Below are 16,203 nucleotides of genomic sequence, written 5' to 3'. Positions count from 1 at the left end.
TTTCAGTGGTCAGATTAGCTCTATTTTAAATTAGTGTTACCAATTACCCCAACCTTCCAACATAATTTTTACTTTTCAAACTATAAGTGGTTCTGACATCTATACAATATAAAAGTGGATGAAAACTATAGCCTCTCTATTATCTGCGTATTAATGTAAGGCTCTCTGTAAAAATAATTAGAAGGTTGCAATCCATCCTTAGCAAATTCCTGACTTCCTTATGAAATAGAATAGCACTACTTAAACAAAAAAAAATTGGTTAAAACATCTGTACAACTCTCCCGGCAAATCCATTTGGCCACTTATTTAAATATCAGCCTTTTCCTCTTCCTGCAATTATTTCTCCAAACATTCTTTTTTACCTTTTTTATTATTTTACATTTTCACTGGGAATGCAGACTCTTGTCTGTGAAGATAACATACTTTCACATATGAATATTAAAGCCCAATTTGCCATTTGCAATAAAGATTTAGTTTTATTATGATCGCCTTTATTATGTAAAACGACTATCTCCTTTTCCAACACCTGTATTCACCATTGTTAATACTGAAACATCCCTTTAGTAATAATTCTTTCATTACTAATACGTCATCTACTGTATGGTGAGGGCATATTAGTTGCTCTAGTTGTGCAAAGTCCAAAAATGCATATTATTAATCTAATAAATGTCTGGTGACTGAAATCTGAAATTACATCAATGGTGATTTCAAAGAGTTAATTGTGCTCTCTTTATTTATCCATGCCAGTCTTAGATACCACATCTGAGAAAAAAGATAGATTTCACTTTAAGCTGACAAATCGACAAATCATTAAACTTTTTCTTCTTAATTAATGTGTTTAGAGTGGCAGTAACACTGCTTTCTCTCAGAGCTGGAGTCCTGAGGTGCTATCTGCGTGGAGTTTGGAGTTTGGAGTTTGTATGGTTTCCCCCTGTTCGCATGGGTTTCCTCCATGTGTTCCAGTTTCCTTCCACAGTCCAAAGTGGCCCTGGTGTGGGTGTGGGGATGTCTGTGTCTGTGTGTGCTCTGTGATGGACTGGCGCCCTGTCCTGGGTGTATCCTATCTTGCGCCCCAGACGTCCCTGAATATACTCTGGGCAACTATGACCTTGAATTGAACAAGCGGTATTAAAAGTGATGTGATGTGTATTTCAGCTTACTTAAAGAGTGATCATTTTCTTGCTCCAGAAAATCCAAATAAAAACAAAACTTGTAGACTACTAATAATAGCCCATTCAATGCTAATCTCTTTGGAGATTCAATGGGTAAAAAAATTGACAACCTGTAGGTTTTCGATAAATGATGGTTTTATAAGGTTATTTACCAAACTGCAAATGCAACAAAATTATTTAAATATTTTCTTTTTAGCCAATCTCTTTGTTAATTGATAAAGGTAATCTTCTGAACCTTCCCTGCACAAAAATACAAAATTTGTGGTGACAAATATATCATCCAAATCATTGCTTATTTAAAAAAAATATTTAAAAGATAAACTTCAAACTGATCGCATGACAGACATTTTAATTTAACTTGCGTTAAATAATGAAGGATCATCTACTTAGGCTTTCCTAAGTGAACCAGACTATCAAATTAACCTTCTCCTGAAATTCAACACTGTGCTGTCATAATGGTTTTGACAGTAATTAACAGAGTTCAACGATTTTCGGGGAAACTGTTCCATAGCACCAAATTTTTGATGACAGCACTAAGCTTGTTTTTATTTCAGTGTCTATTATGCTCTTGTGCTCTTTACACAAAGACTATAAAAATGTCTGTTTAAGGACACATGAAAGTATGAATGCCACAAAGAGTTGGATAAAACAGAAAGAAAAATTTTTTCCTATGTTTCCTCTTTTGTAACATTTAAAGATTCATCCTTTGAGAAAAATGGTAAAAACTGTACAACCTTATTTACTGTATCTCTTGCAGTAAATGCCCAGCTATCTCAGAGAACATGTCAGGGCCGTGAGGATCAAAGATTTCTCCAAGCCCATAGTTTCTCATTTCACCTCTAATGGCCATGATCACACTGATCTCTCCGTCTGCATTCTCAAAGTAGGGTTTCTTAACTCCTATTGCAGAAAGACATCTGAGACCAAAACTATCCTGAAACTAGGTTCACACCATCCCCCTTTTCTCAACGACGTTCGTTTCCTTCTAATCCTCTCTATTCTTTTGCAGGTTTCGACTTCACACGTCTCTTCACCTCTCTCGACTTCACACCACCTGAGTGGCCTCTCTGCCTCTTCCCTGCTCTGGCCTCCTCTACACTCCCGGCTTTTGTTCTCCGATGCTATATCAGCTGGTGACGTCCTTCTCTTTCTCACACTCGAAGAAGGCTCCACAGCCGAAATGCTGTGGTTCTTTTCTTCTCTTTTTAGCATGGAATAAGCCTTTACCTCTTCCTTTGCTACCTCCTGAAAGGACAAACATGCTGGTGCATTTGGATGCTAAAACAAAAGCCGTCACAGTTGAAAGAGATGTGCATCAACATTTCATACGTTTTTGAAATAGCACTATGTTGCAAATGTTTGTTTTTGTTTGGATACTTCGAATAAAGTCACTTCACTACTGAATATTTTTCCCTCTACTAAAATATCTGAAAATGGCCAGACATCTCTTTGCAGTAATACTGTAAATGAAAAATGTATACCGTACTCACGTACCTTAAATTCCTCGACAATTATAGTCAAAGCTTCATGTCCGGCCTTCCTCATTTCTTCAAGTCCTTTGTTGTGCTTTTCCTACAACATAAAAATATTTTGGCTATTAGTAGTAATAGTAGCAGTAGAAATATAAGTTATAATACTAATAAAACCAAGGAGAGAAGGTAGAATTGCTATGGGTTTTTAACTGATCTCTGATTATTTATAACTGTCAGACTTCCCCTGAGAAATCCTACATTGGAGTTAAAATAACCAGTCTTAATAAAAGTAATTACAATCTGCATGGAGTTTGTACATTTGCCCTGTGTTCGTGAGGTTTCCTCATTTGTGCTTCATTTTCCTCTCACAGTCCAAAGAAATCCTGGTAGGTTACTTGACTTCCGGGACATTAGGCCCTGGTGTGCTGCTTGCTTGATAAAGCAGTTAGGGAATAGGAATCCATGCATTTTCTAACAAAGGCAAAATCAATGCAACAGGCAATTTGTACATTACATCACTTCAGTAACAATGCAATCCTTTTTATATAAGAGATGGAAAAAAATATTAACCTGGTGGTTACTTTGGAGCTCTTTTAAAATGACTGAAACACATGGTCATGTTTAGAACAGATTTAGTTAGATGCAGTGCCTGAAAACAAGTATTCAAACCTTTCCAATGGTGCCCCATTCGATGATATTACAAAATTACAAAGTGATGTTTTATAAAATATTTTAAAAATGTTCTTCAGAAGCAGAATTCTCAAACTGAAGATGTCTAAGGGTAAGATAAGATACAGTAAAAGCCAGTAAAAACCTTAGAGGAAAAAACTAAAATATATTTAGATTGTATGAATAGTCAAATCCAGTAACTCAGTATTTGGTGGAAGCATCTCTGGCAGCAATTACAATCACAAATCTTTTTTGACACCAATTTGGTGTAATTTGTGCCTGTTCTTCATGACAAATTTCCTCAAGATCTCTCAAGTTGCTTGAGGATTGCTAATGTACAACAGTTTTTCCACTGACTTTCAGATCATTTTAAGTGATTTTCACTCAGGACAATGCACTTTCTTGTTCTTAAACTACTGAACTGTGACTCTGGCCTTGTGTTTTGCGTTATTGACCTGCAATTTGCCAGTACTAAGCTAAGTTCCCATCAGTCTTAATGAGCTTCCCAGTCTCTGCTGATGAGAAGCAGAACTAGAACATAATGCTGCCACCATCATGCTTGACAGAAGAGATGGTATTGCTGTTTAATGAGTGATCACTATTTCTGCAATTTCCCTCATGGGATCAATAAAGTATCCAAAGTATCTATTTTGGGTTTTTTACTCAGATGTAACTCTTTGTATTTAAACCTGAAAGTATGCATTTTGTCTTTGAAGACAAAAGCTTTTGCCATGTGTTTGCAGTATAACCTAGGTGCTTTTTTTCATACCTCATGTTGATATTAAGAAGTTTTTTTTCAGTTCCACATAAGCCCACTTGTGGACTGGAAATTGTTGGCTAATGCACATTTTCTCCCATCTGAGCAACTGCACTCTGTACAGTAATTCTTTCAGAGTTACTTGCGTGCTAGTCTCCTCCTTGCCTGACAGCTCAGTTTAGAGAGACAGCCTGATATAGGCTGTGTCTGGGTGCCTTCCACTTCCACTCATCAACTTCACCCGACTCAAAGGGCTATTAAGGGACTGTGAAATATTTTGTTCTCTTCTCCAGATCTGTGCCTTTGTACAGCTTTATTCCTGAATTGTTTTAAAAGCTCTTTTAGTCTTCATGGTTGAATTTTTTTTATAACAAAATCACTTTCTGACTGAAGAACCTTGCAGTGAATTATTGTATTGCATTTACTCTGAAATCGTGTGAACCATTATTATTGCAGACAGACAGAGCACACACAACTTATTGTGCGGCTCGTGAAGGTAATTTTGTGCACCTAATGAGCCACACAATTAAAACCTAAAGTAATTTAGGTTTTACACAAGAAACAGTTTGAATATTTATGTAATTAGGACTCTTCCATGCTACTTTGATAATTATCTGTTTACTTCTTTTCGCTTTTGAAAACTGGAATCATGTCTTATAGTCAGATGAAACAAAATACTCTTGATTGGCTGCCTCAATCTCCAGACCTAGGTCAAATCAAACATTTGTGCTTCAAGGCAGTTCACAAGGAGACCAACATTTATGAAAAACCTAAAGCAATTCTGTTGACAAAGGAGGAACGGTGACACTCCACCCCTCATAGTACCCAAATCTCATTCACACTTTGGTGTGAATATTTGTGACCCTTGTATTTTCTGTATTTACCTTAATTATTGGTGACAGATACTGCACAAAGCTAATAAGATTATCATTACAGCATTTTTAGACTTTTTCAAGCAAGACAATCTTTTCTGTTATATGTTTTTGTTTCTTTTTTACTGGGGACATGAATAAATCTGGAGGGCACTGTACTGAAAACATAATTTCAAACATCGCATATTACTTTAATGACCTCTTTGTGGTTTGCACTGTGGTTAAAATCTACATAAAAATTTCAGTCTGCACAATCTTGTTTCATTACATTTTTGTCCCAAGTTCATCCAATTTATAAAAAAGTTATCAACAGTCCTTAACTTCTATTTTTCAATAAAACTGCTATGAGATTAAAGAAGAACATGGCTATAGTTTTAGCAGTTCAAACTTAATGATTTCCTTGAGAAGATGTTTCGTAATTATTTTCTTCAGTATCTTCAAATTTCAATTGGCTTGTAATTCTTTTCTTGAATATCTACAAATTTCAATTGGTTCATTAGTAAAATTCAAATTTTGTCATATTGGTCTGAAACCATGGCACATTTGTTACATTGTCCACCTCATTAAACTGTATAAATACTTTAGAAAACAATTATGCTCTGAAAAGCTGTACTGTTGGTAGAATATTGTCGATCAAATCGAGTACGTTGCTGCTATTGCAGTTTTTTTACAGCTCCTTCTGATAACCCAGCATATCAGAACTGGGTTCAGAGCTGTTCATAACTCATGTTGCAAAAATCTGGCACCCTTTGTGGAAGCTCAAGGGATTCTAATTGAAATTGATAGAGAACATTTCCATGAGAGCATTACTGTACATTCATACCAAGATCAGTCCATTCATATCCAGTATAATCCAGAGGTTTTGCGCTATGTATCTGTACAATGCTTATCACAGAACAATAGCACATTCAGGCACATAAACATGCACTGCATTACAATACTTCCATTATAGATATATCCCTGCTTTTAGGCAAGTTAAGCTGATAAAACAGGTGGAAACAGGAATTATGTATCTTTAGAAGTATCTCTTTTACAGATAATATCTATTGTAGATCTGGCAATCATGAGATACATGGCAAAACATCGTTTCTTAGAAAGAATATAACTGTGCAATGTTCAACATTGGCCCATCTGCATTTATCCAACTTCATTTTGAGAACTGTTTGGAAGAACTTGGCTCACCTGACTGATTTCATGTGTGTTTCCACTGGGACAGCAGAATAACAAAGACATTCAGTCTCCATAATATGTCTCAAACCGTTATTTATTTTTTTGTTCTTATTCCCTATCTTATAAAAGTGCAAATGCTTTTGCTTCACGAACTCAAACAAAACAGTCACTATTTAAGCATACAGTACCTTTATGCAAACCATGTGGCTTGAATTAGAAGAATATTCATTCATTGAGTCCAAGCTTGTCATCAAATCCAATACACATGAAAAGTTCAGTATTTTGGCAGTTACTAAAATTAAACTGTACAATTCCCAAGGAGCAGAGGAGGAATAGAGTTCAGAGACCTACAGGTAGGCAGGAAGCATTTATATGAGTTCAGCAATACTTCATCTCAACAACCCATCACCCTTTCCACTGAAGGATGAACACAGCAGAGGAGAAGAAAATGTGCCGAAGTCAAGCTATTTTTATAGATCATCACGGGGCTGCCAAGAATTTGCTTTCGTGTCCGTCTTCATGGTAATATCTGAAATTACAATGTCTGCATACTTGAACGTCTTTCCGTATCACCTGGAGAGCAACAAAATGTCTGAACAAAAAGTTCTTCTAATTCCTGTCCCTGTACTGTGTAATTCTACTTTATGATCAAGTGATGAAAATGCACATTATTTTATATAAAACTTTTTAAGATTGGGAGACTATGAAGAATATTCCAGAACAAAAGAAAAAATGGGAATTTAAAATAAATTGACACCTTGCGGGGTGAACAACTCTCCAGAAACAATAACAAAATATCTTGCAAACAACTTGAATTTAAAAGGGGGGAATTTTGATCGCAAGAAACAGTGTATAGTCTTGATTTAGAAAAAAAATAATGACAAAACAGAAAAAAGACTGTAAAGTTTCACTTTCTAAAGTAAAAAACACTCAAAAATCTCTTTTCTTTCTTCACTTCAGATGTCAGGCATGGACTATCTTTAGGGCCTCTATCCTGATCCTATTCCACTGATTACACTATCACAAATCTCTACAGATCTCTGACAAAGCTGCCTTCTTGACCAAGCGTCTGAGACAGACAGTGAATGCCTTTCTATGCTTGTAAACTCTCACAGATAAATGTTGCACACCCACTGGAATGCTTTCTAAAGTGTAAGAAAGACCTAACCCTCACTAGGAAAAACAGGCTGAACATGGAAGGATGGATAAAACAAAGAAACATAGTGTAGGTTATTAGAGAATGGGCTTTGTGTTATATAATTGGTTGGTAAATTGATTGCTTGACTGCTTAGTGTTATTTTCTTCTTTGTTTTGCAGAATTTTTTCTTAACTTTTGTTTTCAATCCATACTTTTTAAGCCAATATATCTCAAACACTTTAACCTTTTATAAAGATACCACTGGGTATCATTTGAACTGTGTCAAGGTAAAGTGAATTATCCAATACGAGCTGAGTTAAGAATCTATATTTCTAAGTGAGCTGGGGTTTGTGACTACTCCCATCCCTGACTCAGGGTTTATTATTTAATTCAGTATTATGCATATCCAGCAGGCTTTAGAGGTCACCATTAAATCATCAATTTCTAAAGACACAGAACAATTCCATTGTGATCAATTAAAGAGGTGAATAGTTCCATTAAGTAATTCAGAGCTCGTTTAGGGAATAAAGTCTATGAATTCTTCAGCTGTCAAGGACCAAAGTTCTCTTAATTGAGCAGACTAATTTCACCTTCTGATTCACCAGTAGCCTACAGTTGTTGACAATCTTTACTTACAGGTGTTCTATAAGGCTGACTGGATCAGGGCTCTCCAGCACCAGGGTTGGAGTCCCCTTAGGTAACTGCAAGTTTTCTTATTTCATTTTAATTCTGTTGATTTGTGACATCTTGGTTTATGATAATCTTTTGGTTTTTAAGCAATTTTTCTTGTATTTTAGAATATATTGATAGGTACTTGTTTATCTTCATCTTCCTTTATTTGTAGTGTTTACTTCTTTTTTACTTCTAAGTTTTTATAGCGCTCAAGCCCCCCAAAATTTAATTTCTTCAAGTCAGATTTGCAATCAAGTGTACTAGTAAGATCTGCCGTTGTGATATATCAGAAATTCTCTGCTGTGAAATGGATTAGAATTTTTGAAAATTGTACAATTGCAAATGATTGTTATGCTTATATAATGTAAATCTCCCTTGAAATCTTAAAAGGGCAAAGTCCGGTGATAACACGGGAATTTGTGTTAGTTTTTACATAAATACTAAATAAACACCTTTTGTCTTACTATGGTTTCTCTGGAGTCAATTCATGATTTTATCGTCATATGTCAATGCTATTTTATTATGGTGTATTATGTGACACAAAACGGTGCATGTAAGGTGAAATAATAAATAATGACCTAATAACAATTATTATGATGATCCTAAAGGGAGGTTCTAACTCCATATCCTGAATGTTATTTTTAAATAAGCAATTCAAAGAGGCAAAAGAGTTTAATATTTCTAGAAAATATTTCCCGTGCACCCACTGCTTTATATAACTCTTATAATATATTGTTTAAGCACTTCCATCACCAATCATGCATAACATTCAAGCCACAGGTTTCCATACCACAAGCCTAAACGCACTTAGCTGTTAGTTGGGCCACAAAGGCATTCATTTCACCTCTCTTCTGACCAACACGCTCCCTACATGTTTAGAAAATGGCAACACATCCAAAAAACACAGCCAGCTTTACCACTGAAATAAATTTAAATTTCCTCAGCCACTTTCTTCCTTTACCAGTAAGCAATGAGTTTAGCTATCAGAGGCATTTTTCTATCATTCTTTTCAATGTTATGTCTATTTTTATCTCTGTTAGCAAATGTTCAGATATTTAGCTATGCTTTGGTGTTTTTCTTGCATTCATTCAGTTTCTCTGCTCAAAAGCATTCTCTCTGGCCCATCTGGGTTAAACTTTAATCATGTGAAAAATCATTTATAAAGCTATTTGCATAAATTTGGATACCTTATTCATTTATGTGGAGCATACTGTATTTATGTCATGCTAAATTGCATTGCAGCTGTTGTAAACCAGTACTTACATTTGATGAGCATCTACTTATTACAAAAGAAAACATCTAGGGGACTAGAAGCATTAAAAGAGAGTGTTTCAGAGAACATGTGAAGTATTTTTCTTCTTATTCCAATTGGAACAAGACTAGACTTTGACCACAACATTAAAAAAGAAGGTAAAGAAACCACTGTATGTAGGACAATTATAAAAGCACTAAACAGTCTGAGAGGGCATTACAGACCCCAAAGACCAATCTGGTTTGCAGTTAGGTAAAAAAGAATGGATCTGTGCTGTGAGGCTCCGAAAAAGGAAGAAAATTATATGAAAGGCATAAAAGGTTATTGTTCCTGTGCTTTTGGAAAACCAATAAATTAGCTTTTATCACACATGTCAGTTTTTCTCTTCTGAAGGTAGGTAGAACTATATACCATATATAAACTACTATATAACGTTTCTTAAGAGAGTAGACACACCAAAGGCTCAGAAGGTGAAACATACAGAATTTTTGTTATTCATATCCTTTCATTTTTATAGATAGCAAATGATTGTTCTATGTGTTAAATAACATTTCAAAGGGAATGAAAGAAAATACTTGTAGAATTCCAAAGCTCTTGAAAGTGTTAATACACTACATCATTATATTTTACTATATTTTTTTATAAATGGCAAATTTAAACACATTTCTGTTGGACATAATGGGTAAATACATAAATTATTTTGTGTAGTCACTTCATTTAATGAGTCCACCATTTTGACACTTTCAATATAGACACTTTAAGCTCTGTATTTATGAAGTAATGAGTGACTTTGTATTCAGATCAATAAAATCTTTAACATAAAAACTTAAGCAAAGTTTTACTGTAAACCACATTACCAACAGAGGTGTAAACACATATTACATGCAATCAAGACATTTACACTGCTATATTTACCATAGTATTTTGTATAGTGGGTCTATCACTGTTTCCTATGGATTAACATGACTTCAAAGTGGTTTACTACAATGAAACCACTGGAATATAAGGACAGTTTATTTTTTTTCACTGTGGCTCCAAATCAGATGTAGCAGAGCTCATGTGTTAGTCTGAAAACAGATAAACCCTATAGGTCTACCACTCAGTCCTGCTGTTGCCTGGGTTGGTAGAAGAAGGCACTGATACACAGCAAGATCAAAGATTTTCATCAAGTGATCTTTACTAATAGTTCTAGCAGTACGTACCAATAATCCACTGATCAAGTCAAACACAGCAGCAAAAGACCTGCAGATGTGTACTAGCTTCCCTATCATTACAACGTTAGACTGAAATAAGCCACATTTACCCCAGTAATACGAAATGGGTAGCTTGTTTTAGACTCCCACACATGTGTAAAAAGATGTCTCCTGAGCTCCTAAAGGTACTCAGTTAGTACACTTCAACTTGTGTCCTCTGGTTCATGTTTTAGTGTTGAGTTTTCTGAAGTCCGTTAGACTAACATTCTCAAAGGCCTTTTAGGATTTTGTCTTAGCTTTACATTTCCAAACATGATACAGGCAATGCAAAACAAAACTGCCCCACAACTCCCCCCCCCCCCCCCATCAGAAATCATTCCCTCTGCATTTACCACCAAAGGCTTCACCAAGGGTGATATAAATGACACAAAAGTGTTACATGTACATGCTGAATGTCTTGTATCATACCAACAAAGAGATGGTCTTCTTCTTTAAATGTAATAATTTCCATTGTTTTACACACAATAAACAATAGACGTATTGGTCTATAATTACGTGGCTAAGCTGTGTCACAGTTTTGTCACATTACATTAGCTGTTTTCCAGTCAGTAGGTCCTGAGTGACTGTTAAAAGAGTTTTGTAACTGATTTTGAACAAACTCTCCCAGTCTACTACAGTACTTTAGTTTTTCAAACAGGGCTCTTAGTGTATTTGTAATAGACAAATAACCATATTTACACATCTAATACTGTATCTAATAACAGTATTCCATATAAGAAACTTCTCTCAAACATATCGTTAATTCAGCCAAGCTGTTTTTTTTTCAGGGTAATACAATTTCTTTTGTGGTCGAAACACATCACGTACTGTTACTGATTGATGCCCTGAGTCTACCCAACAGGTAGGTCTGCAAACAGAATTGCCCCCCACTCTCCTCAGACTGCATTTGCACAGTCTTATTTTTATTTGCTTATAATTCTAACATGAATTATCTCCTGTAAAATGAGATGGCGCCCCCCATTTAATGCTGGCATTGACAGGCTGTGACTGTTACACCATTACGTCTCCTACAGCTTGACTTCCTTTCACATACTCGAATTTCTCATGGAGCCCTTTGGATGTAACAAAAACAGGATGCTGAAAATTTAGAGAAGATTCAGGAAAAACTCCTGCAGGGTCTGGCAAAGATGTGATTCTACATTAGAAACAGATTACATCTATGAAAACCAGCAGCTACTCAATTGAAACTGAATTACCTCAACAGGTAAGTCAAAGGTATCAAAGGTACTGAAATAATGTAAGGGTTTAGGTGCACATTATAGGACACTACAGTATTCCTTTGCTCTATATGTGTTTTTTTTTTGCTGGTGAAACAGATTTGAAGTTTTAAAACATAATCCATTCAATAAAATTTATATAAATATCAGAATGCCCATGCATTCTGGTTAATTTTGTGGCTCCATAGATGTTAAAGTTGGTGATTGGGACTTAAATAGATCTAATTATTCAAAAAGTGGGCAAAATGGAAGATGCGCTATATAAAAGTGCCTTTTTAAACAAGGATAAATACTTTAAAAGTTTAAATTTTAAATTCAATGCACATTTTATACCGGCACACTGTAATCAAGCAAGTGAAATATTTAAAAAATAGAAGCTCTTGGTAGAGAAGGTACAGCTTTTCAAAAGTGACACTAAGTTAATAAAAGTTGTGATGGAAGAAAAATAGGCAGAAGTAGAAATTTGGCCAGCTTTCATGACATATTGCTTTTATTGCTCTGATAACTGGACTTTCTTTACCTTTTAACCTACCACAGAAGGTCTGGAGCTGTATAAAGTGAAATGATGCTTTTAGGTGATTTATTCTAGTGACAGCAATATCCTCAAGTCTTAATAAAGATAGCAGTTTTTTACCTTTTTAGAATTTGGTATCAAAACTACTGCACCTCTTGAACAGACATGAGATGTATTTATTTACACAAACATATGTCATGAATGAAATCTTATGTGTGACAATAATTGAATTATGTTATCTGCACTGCTGATGAACTAACACAAGGCAATTTTTTTTTTCAACTCATCTGTCCAAAGATGTTAGAGACAGAACCACAAACCACATCCATAGAAAACATTCCTGCAGAATAACTAACTCCAGCACTTTATTATATTTACTTATAGGTGTGTCATGTTTTTTTGTGGCTCTTCCCAACATCAAGATTTAAAAAAGCAATTAAAAGAAAACAACAAATACAAAATAGTTTGGAAACCATTAAAAATATTATTTTATAGGTCAGAGCCTCATGTTCAACACACAGTCTAAACATTGTTGGGTCCAGGATTTATCACACAATTTTGTAACATTTTAGAGAAACACAAAAGGGAATCTCTGACTATGAACACATCTGCATCTGTGTGGGCCTGTCAATTGTGATTTTTTTTGACAGGCCTATCTGCCTTTAAACTAGCCAATGTAGGTCTTTAAGAACCATGTTAATAACTTAATCATTATGGGTAGCATTTTGGCTATTAATTTTTACGGATGGGCTAGACACTGTTTTATCCTGAGCAATAGATTTCACATTCAAGGGCCTGTTCTTGTGCTTGTTCATTTTTATTTTTGAATGAAGCACTAAAAAACAGAAAGAAGGAAATCACAAAATAGCAATAAAAGCTCCTTTTTGAATGTATTCAACGAGAGGAAAACGTATTAACTTTGTTACCTTAACCACCTTCCACTTTCTGTGCCTTTAAATATCTTTTTACCTTGACCAGTCTTATAACTGCTTTACCTGTCCTCATCTTTCTCTCTGTTTGTCTGACTTTAGGTGTGCAGCATATTTGTGCCGATGAATGTGTGTATCTTTGTTTGCGGGTGGATGTGTACATGTGGGTGTGTGGGTGTGTATGTGTGTGGCCGACAATGCACGCTGCCAACTGTAAGCAGCAAACTAATCTTGGCCTCAGCAGCAGAGTGTTCAGTGTAACTGTAAAGAAACAGTTGGAGGCAAAACCAACACCGAGACTGATGAGGTCCAAGCCAGCGCAGACACATTCCAGAACTTTCCATGGCCTGACTCTTAGTGCCAGCAGGCCTTGGCAACACTTTGCAGCCTAACTGCACACCTGGCCCACCAAGGGTGCTGCAAGTGACGCCCCTGTCACTAAATGATGAACAGGCGGTTTGAAATTAAGTGTGTGTATTTAAGCTTTGGAGAAAAAAAATGTAGGAAAAAACATCTTTTAAAGGTTTGAGTTAAAGCAACATAGACCTTTGACAGGCACTGACAACACAGTGACATTTCTGTGTACCACACTTCAAGTTAAGTTACGTGCCTTCATTTTACAGATACAAGGCTTGACAAACTAAAATACTTCACGCGGAACACAGGCTACAATAGAGTGTAGACTGAGACACATTATTATAAATTGTCACAACGTAGTAATGAAATTCAAAACCAATATATTAACATAAGCACCTTTACTTTCTAAAGCCAACTGAATGAATAAAACTTAAACTTAAATTCAAAAAGTGAATAATTATATTCATTCAATTAATTGCACCAGTCATGCTCCCATATCACATATAATCATACTTACTGTCATTGCTTTCGTGCTTTAGCGAAACTGTTAAAATCATACTGTAACACCTGTTACATTATTTGAGGTGGTTCCTATGCACCATTTTTCCTGGCCAGAAGGTGTCTAAAACATATGTTTTTTTTCAAGAAACCATACCATTATCATACTTCAGCTATTGTGTTACCACCCCTTTAAGAAAGCTGGGAAAATATCCCTTTAAATTCCTATTTTGAGCATTAATTGGGGGGAGACTATGTAACACCTGTGACATAATTTTGCGGAGGCACCACTTTTCCTGGACAGGACGTGTCTATAAAGTACGTTTTGTTTCGAGAAACAGTACCGTTTTTAGACTTTAGCTTTTTTTTTTACTGCTCTTTCAAAAAAGCCAGGAAAACATCCCTTTAAATTGCTGGTCTTGTTATGGGGTGGGGGCTGTTACTTCCATTAAGGAGAAAGTTTGTGAATCACCCTGACAAGAATTACTTCAAAACATGAAAATTTAATAAAACAGGAAGGGACACAGTTTTTTTTCCTGTGACTTTATAGCATTTATTTCCTTGTAATTTCTGATTTCATGCTTCCAGTATCTAATGGTATTTACTTTCCAGTTTACAGGTAGGAGTCTGTAAAAGGACCAATCTTTCAAAAACTACTGTTTTTACACATTTTGAATTATTTTTTGGAAGTCTGGATAGCTTTGAGGTGACTTTCCTCACTGCAACACTTAGAACTTGTTGAGACCTTTCCTTTTTTCTTTTCTTTTCTCCCCTGTGGCTGGACTTATGCACACCGTCAGTGTTACTTTTATTTTTGTCATACACTGGCTGGCGCTGTCCCTGCATTTTTGTTTTAACTTGGACTCTAGAAGATTTGGCACCATTTTTCTGCATGGGACTTTTCTTGAGACTGTTTTGATTTGTGTAGCTTGTAATATGTGTGCAACTGTTTTCCCGATATCACTGTTTTTTGTGGTGTTCCGTTATTCTTTTTACTCATTCCTGAGCCACATCCGTGTTTCAGTTTTGTCTGTGTGGAATTATTATAGAGTGGGTTATCCTTCAGAACTTACAACATCTGAGGCTTATCTCTCAAAACATTATTTTTTTTCCACTGCCATTCAACCCTTCTGTCCTCGATTATATAAATAATATTCTATTGGTGGACAGATACCCATCCCGTAAACAAGACACTTAAGAATAGATCAAAAGGGTACAGGGCTGACCATTATAACAATTTACACTTATAGTACCTTAAAATGTATTCACTGCCAATTAGTTTTCTTAGAGTGTGAATTTTGCCTAAACCATAATTTTCCATTGCTGAAATTTGAATTGGCCTTGCATAGAAAGAGTATGGGATTTTAAGGAGTTTAGAAATATGCATGAAATTATGCGTGTTTTTGCACACTTTCACACCCATTTAAAAACACAGACTCCATGCAGTACAAAGAAAACACTGGAATTTATAATATTATTATTCTGACATGTGATCATGTAAGTAGTCTGGTCAAGTCAGTAACAGTAACAGTAGGACATGCTATATAAGCTTTGTGATTCTTGTGGTATTTAGGATGAACGTCTGTGAAAGTCTGAGACACTGATGCAAACCACAGAGAATGTTTTCCTGATGTTGCTTACAATACTGAATGGGGCAGATGAGATCAGGAAAACCATGAAGGATTGTTCAGTCTGCTTTCTGCTTTTCTGCAATTAGTCTGCCTGTCACAATGGACCACCTGTGTGCTCCCTTTATAAGAGCTGAAGTAGTTATTTAGAAATGAGACAAAATCGATCACGGAGTACAAATGAAACATAGTTTGCACATATTACCCACATGAACAAGGGCATATGGCAAAAACCCTATCATGTTAAAGGTGGTGAAAATGCAAATCTATATGAGAGAGTTGGTTTCTAATTTTTCATCTAGTGTATTTCACCATAAGAGGGCAGTGTATTGAGGCTATAGTTTATTTCCTAGTGACATATCTGGAAAGTTAGGTTTAGTTTGGGTGTACAAATAAAAATTGAAAGAAATACTTAACTTATAGTACCAAACTGCAGATTGTACTTACTGTATGCATCACAGAACACCACAAGCAGTAGATTTAGAAAACACTTCTTCCAAAATAGGGTACAGTATTTTTATGAATGTATAGTCAGAATCTTAACAAGCAAAATATAAATCATAAAAATGATTTATGGAGTGTAAAAGAATGCATAATTAACAGTGACATTGATTATATCTGACTTTGTCATGA

The 16,203-nt window shown here is 35.5% G+C and overlaps 1 protein-coding gene across 1 annotated transcript in view; it reads right to left on the bottom strand.

Moving 5' to 3' along the window:
• The window catches only part of LOC148829417 (coiled-coil domain-containing protein 91-like), a 158,007-nt gene that overhangs the window by 73,885 nt on the left and 67,919 nt on the right, over positions 1 to 16,203 (bottom strand). The window contains exon 7 of the mRNA XM_088923508.1: positions 2,667 to 2,744. Within this exon, the coding sequence (XP_088779634.1) occupies positions 2,667 to 2,744 (78 nt within the window). The remainder of the gene's footprint in view (positions 1 to 2,666; positions 2,745 to 16,203) is intronic.

Source organism: Atractosteus spatula, chromosome 8, assembly GCF_055471065.1.
Source record: "Atractosteus spatula isolate fAtrSpa1 chromosome 8, fAtrSpa1.hap1, whole genome shotgun sequence".
NCBI lineage: Eukaryota > Metazoa > Chordata > Actinopteri > Semionotiformes > Lepisosteidae > Atractosteus > Atractosteus spatula.
Note: the sequence above shows the minus strand (reverse complement) of the source record. Positions and strands in the feature narration are given on the sequence as shown.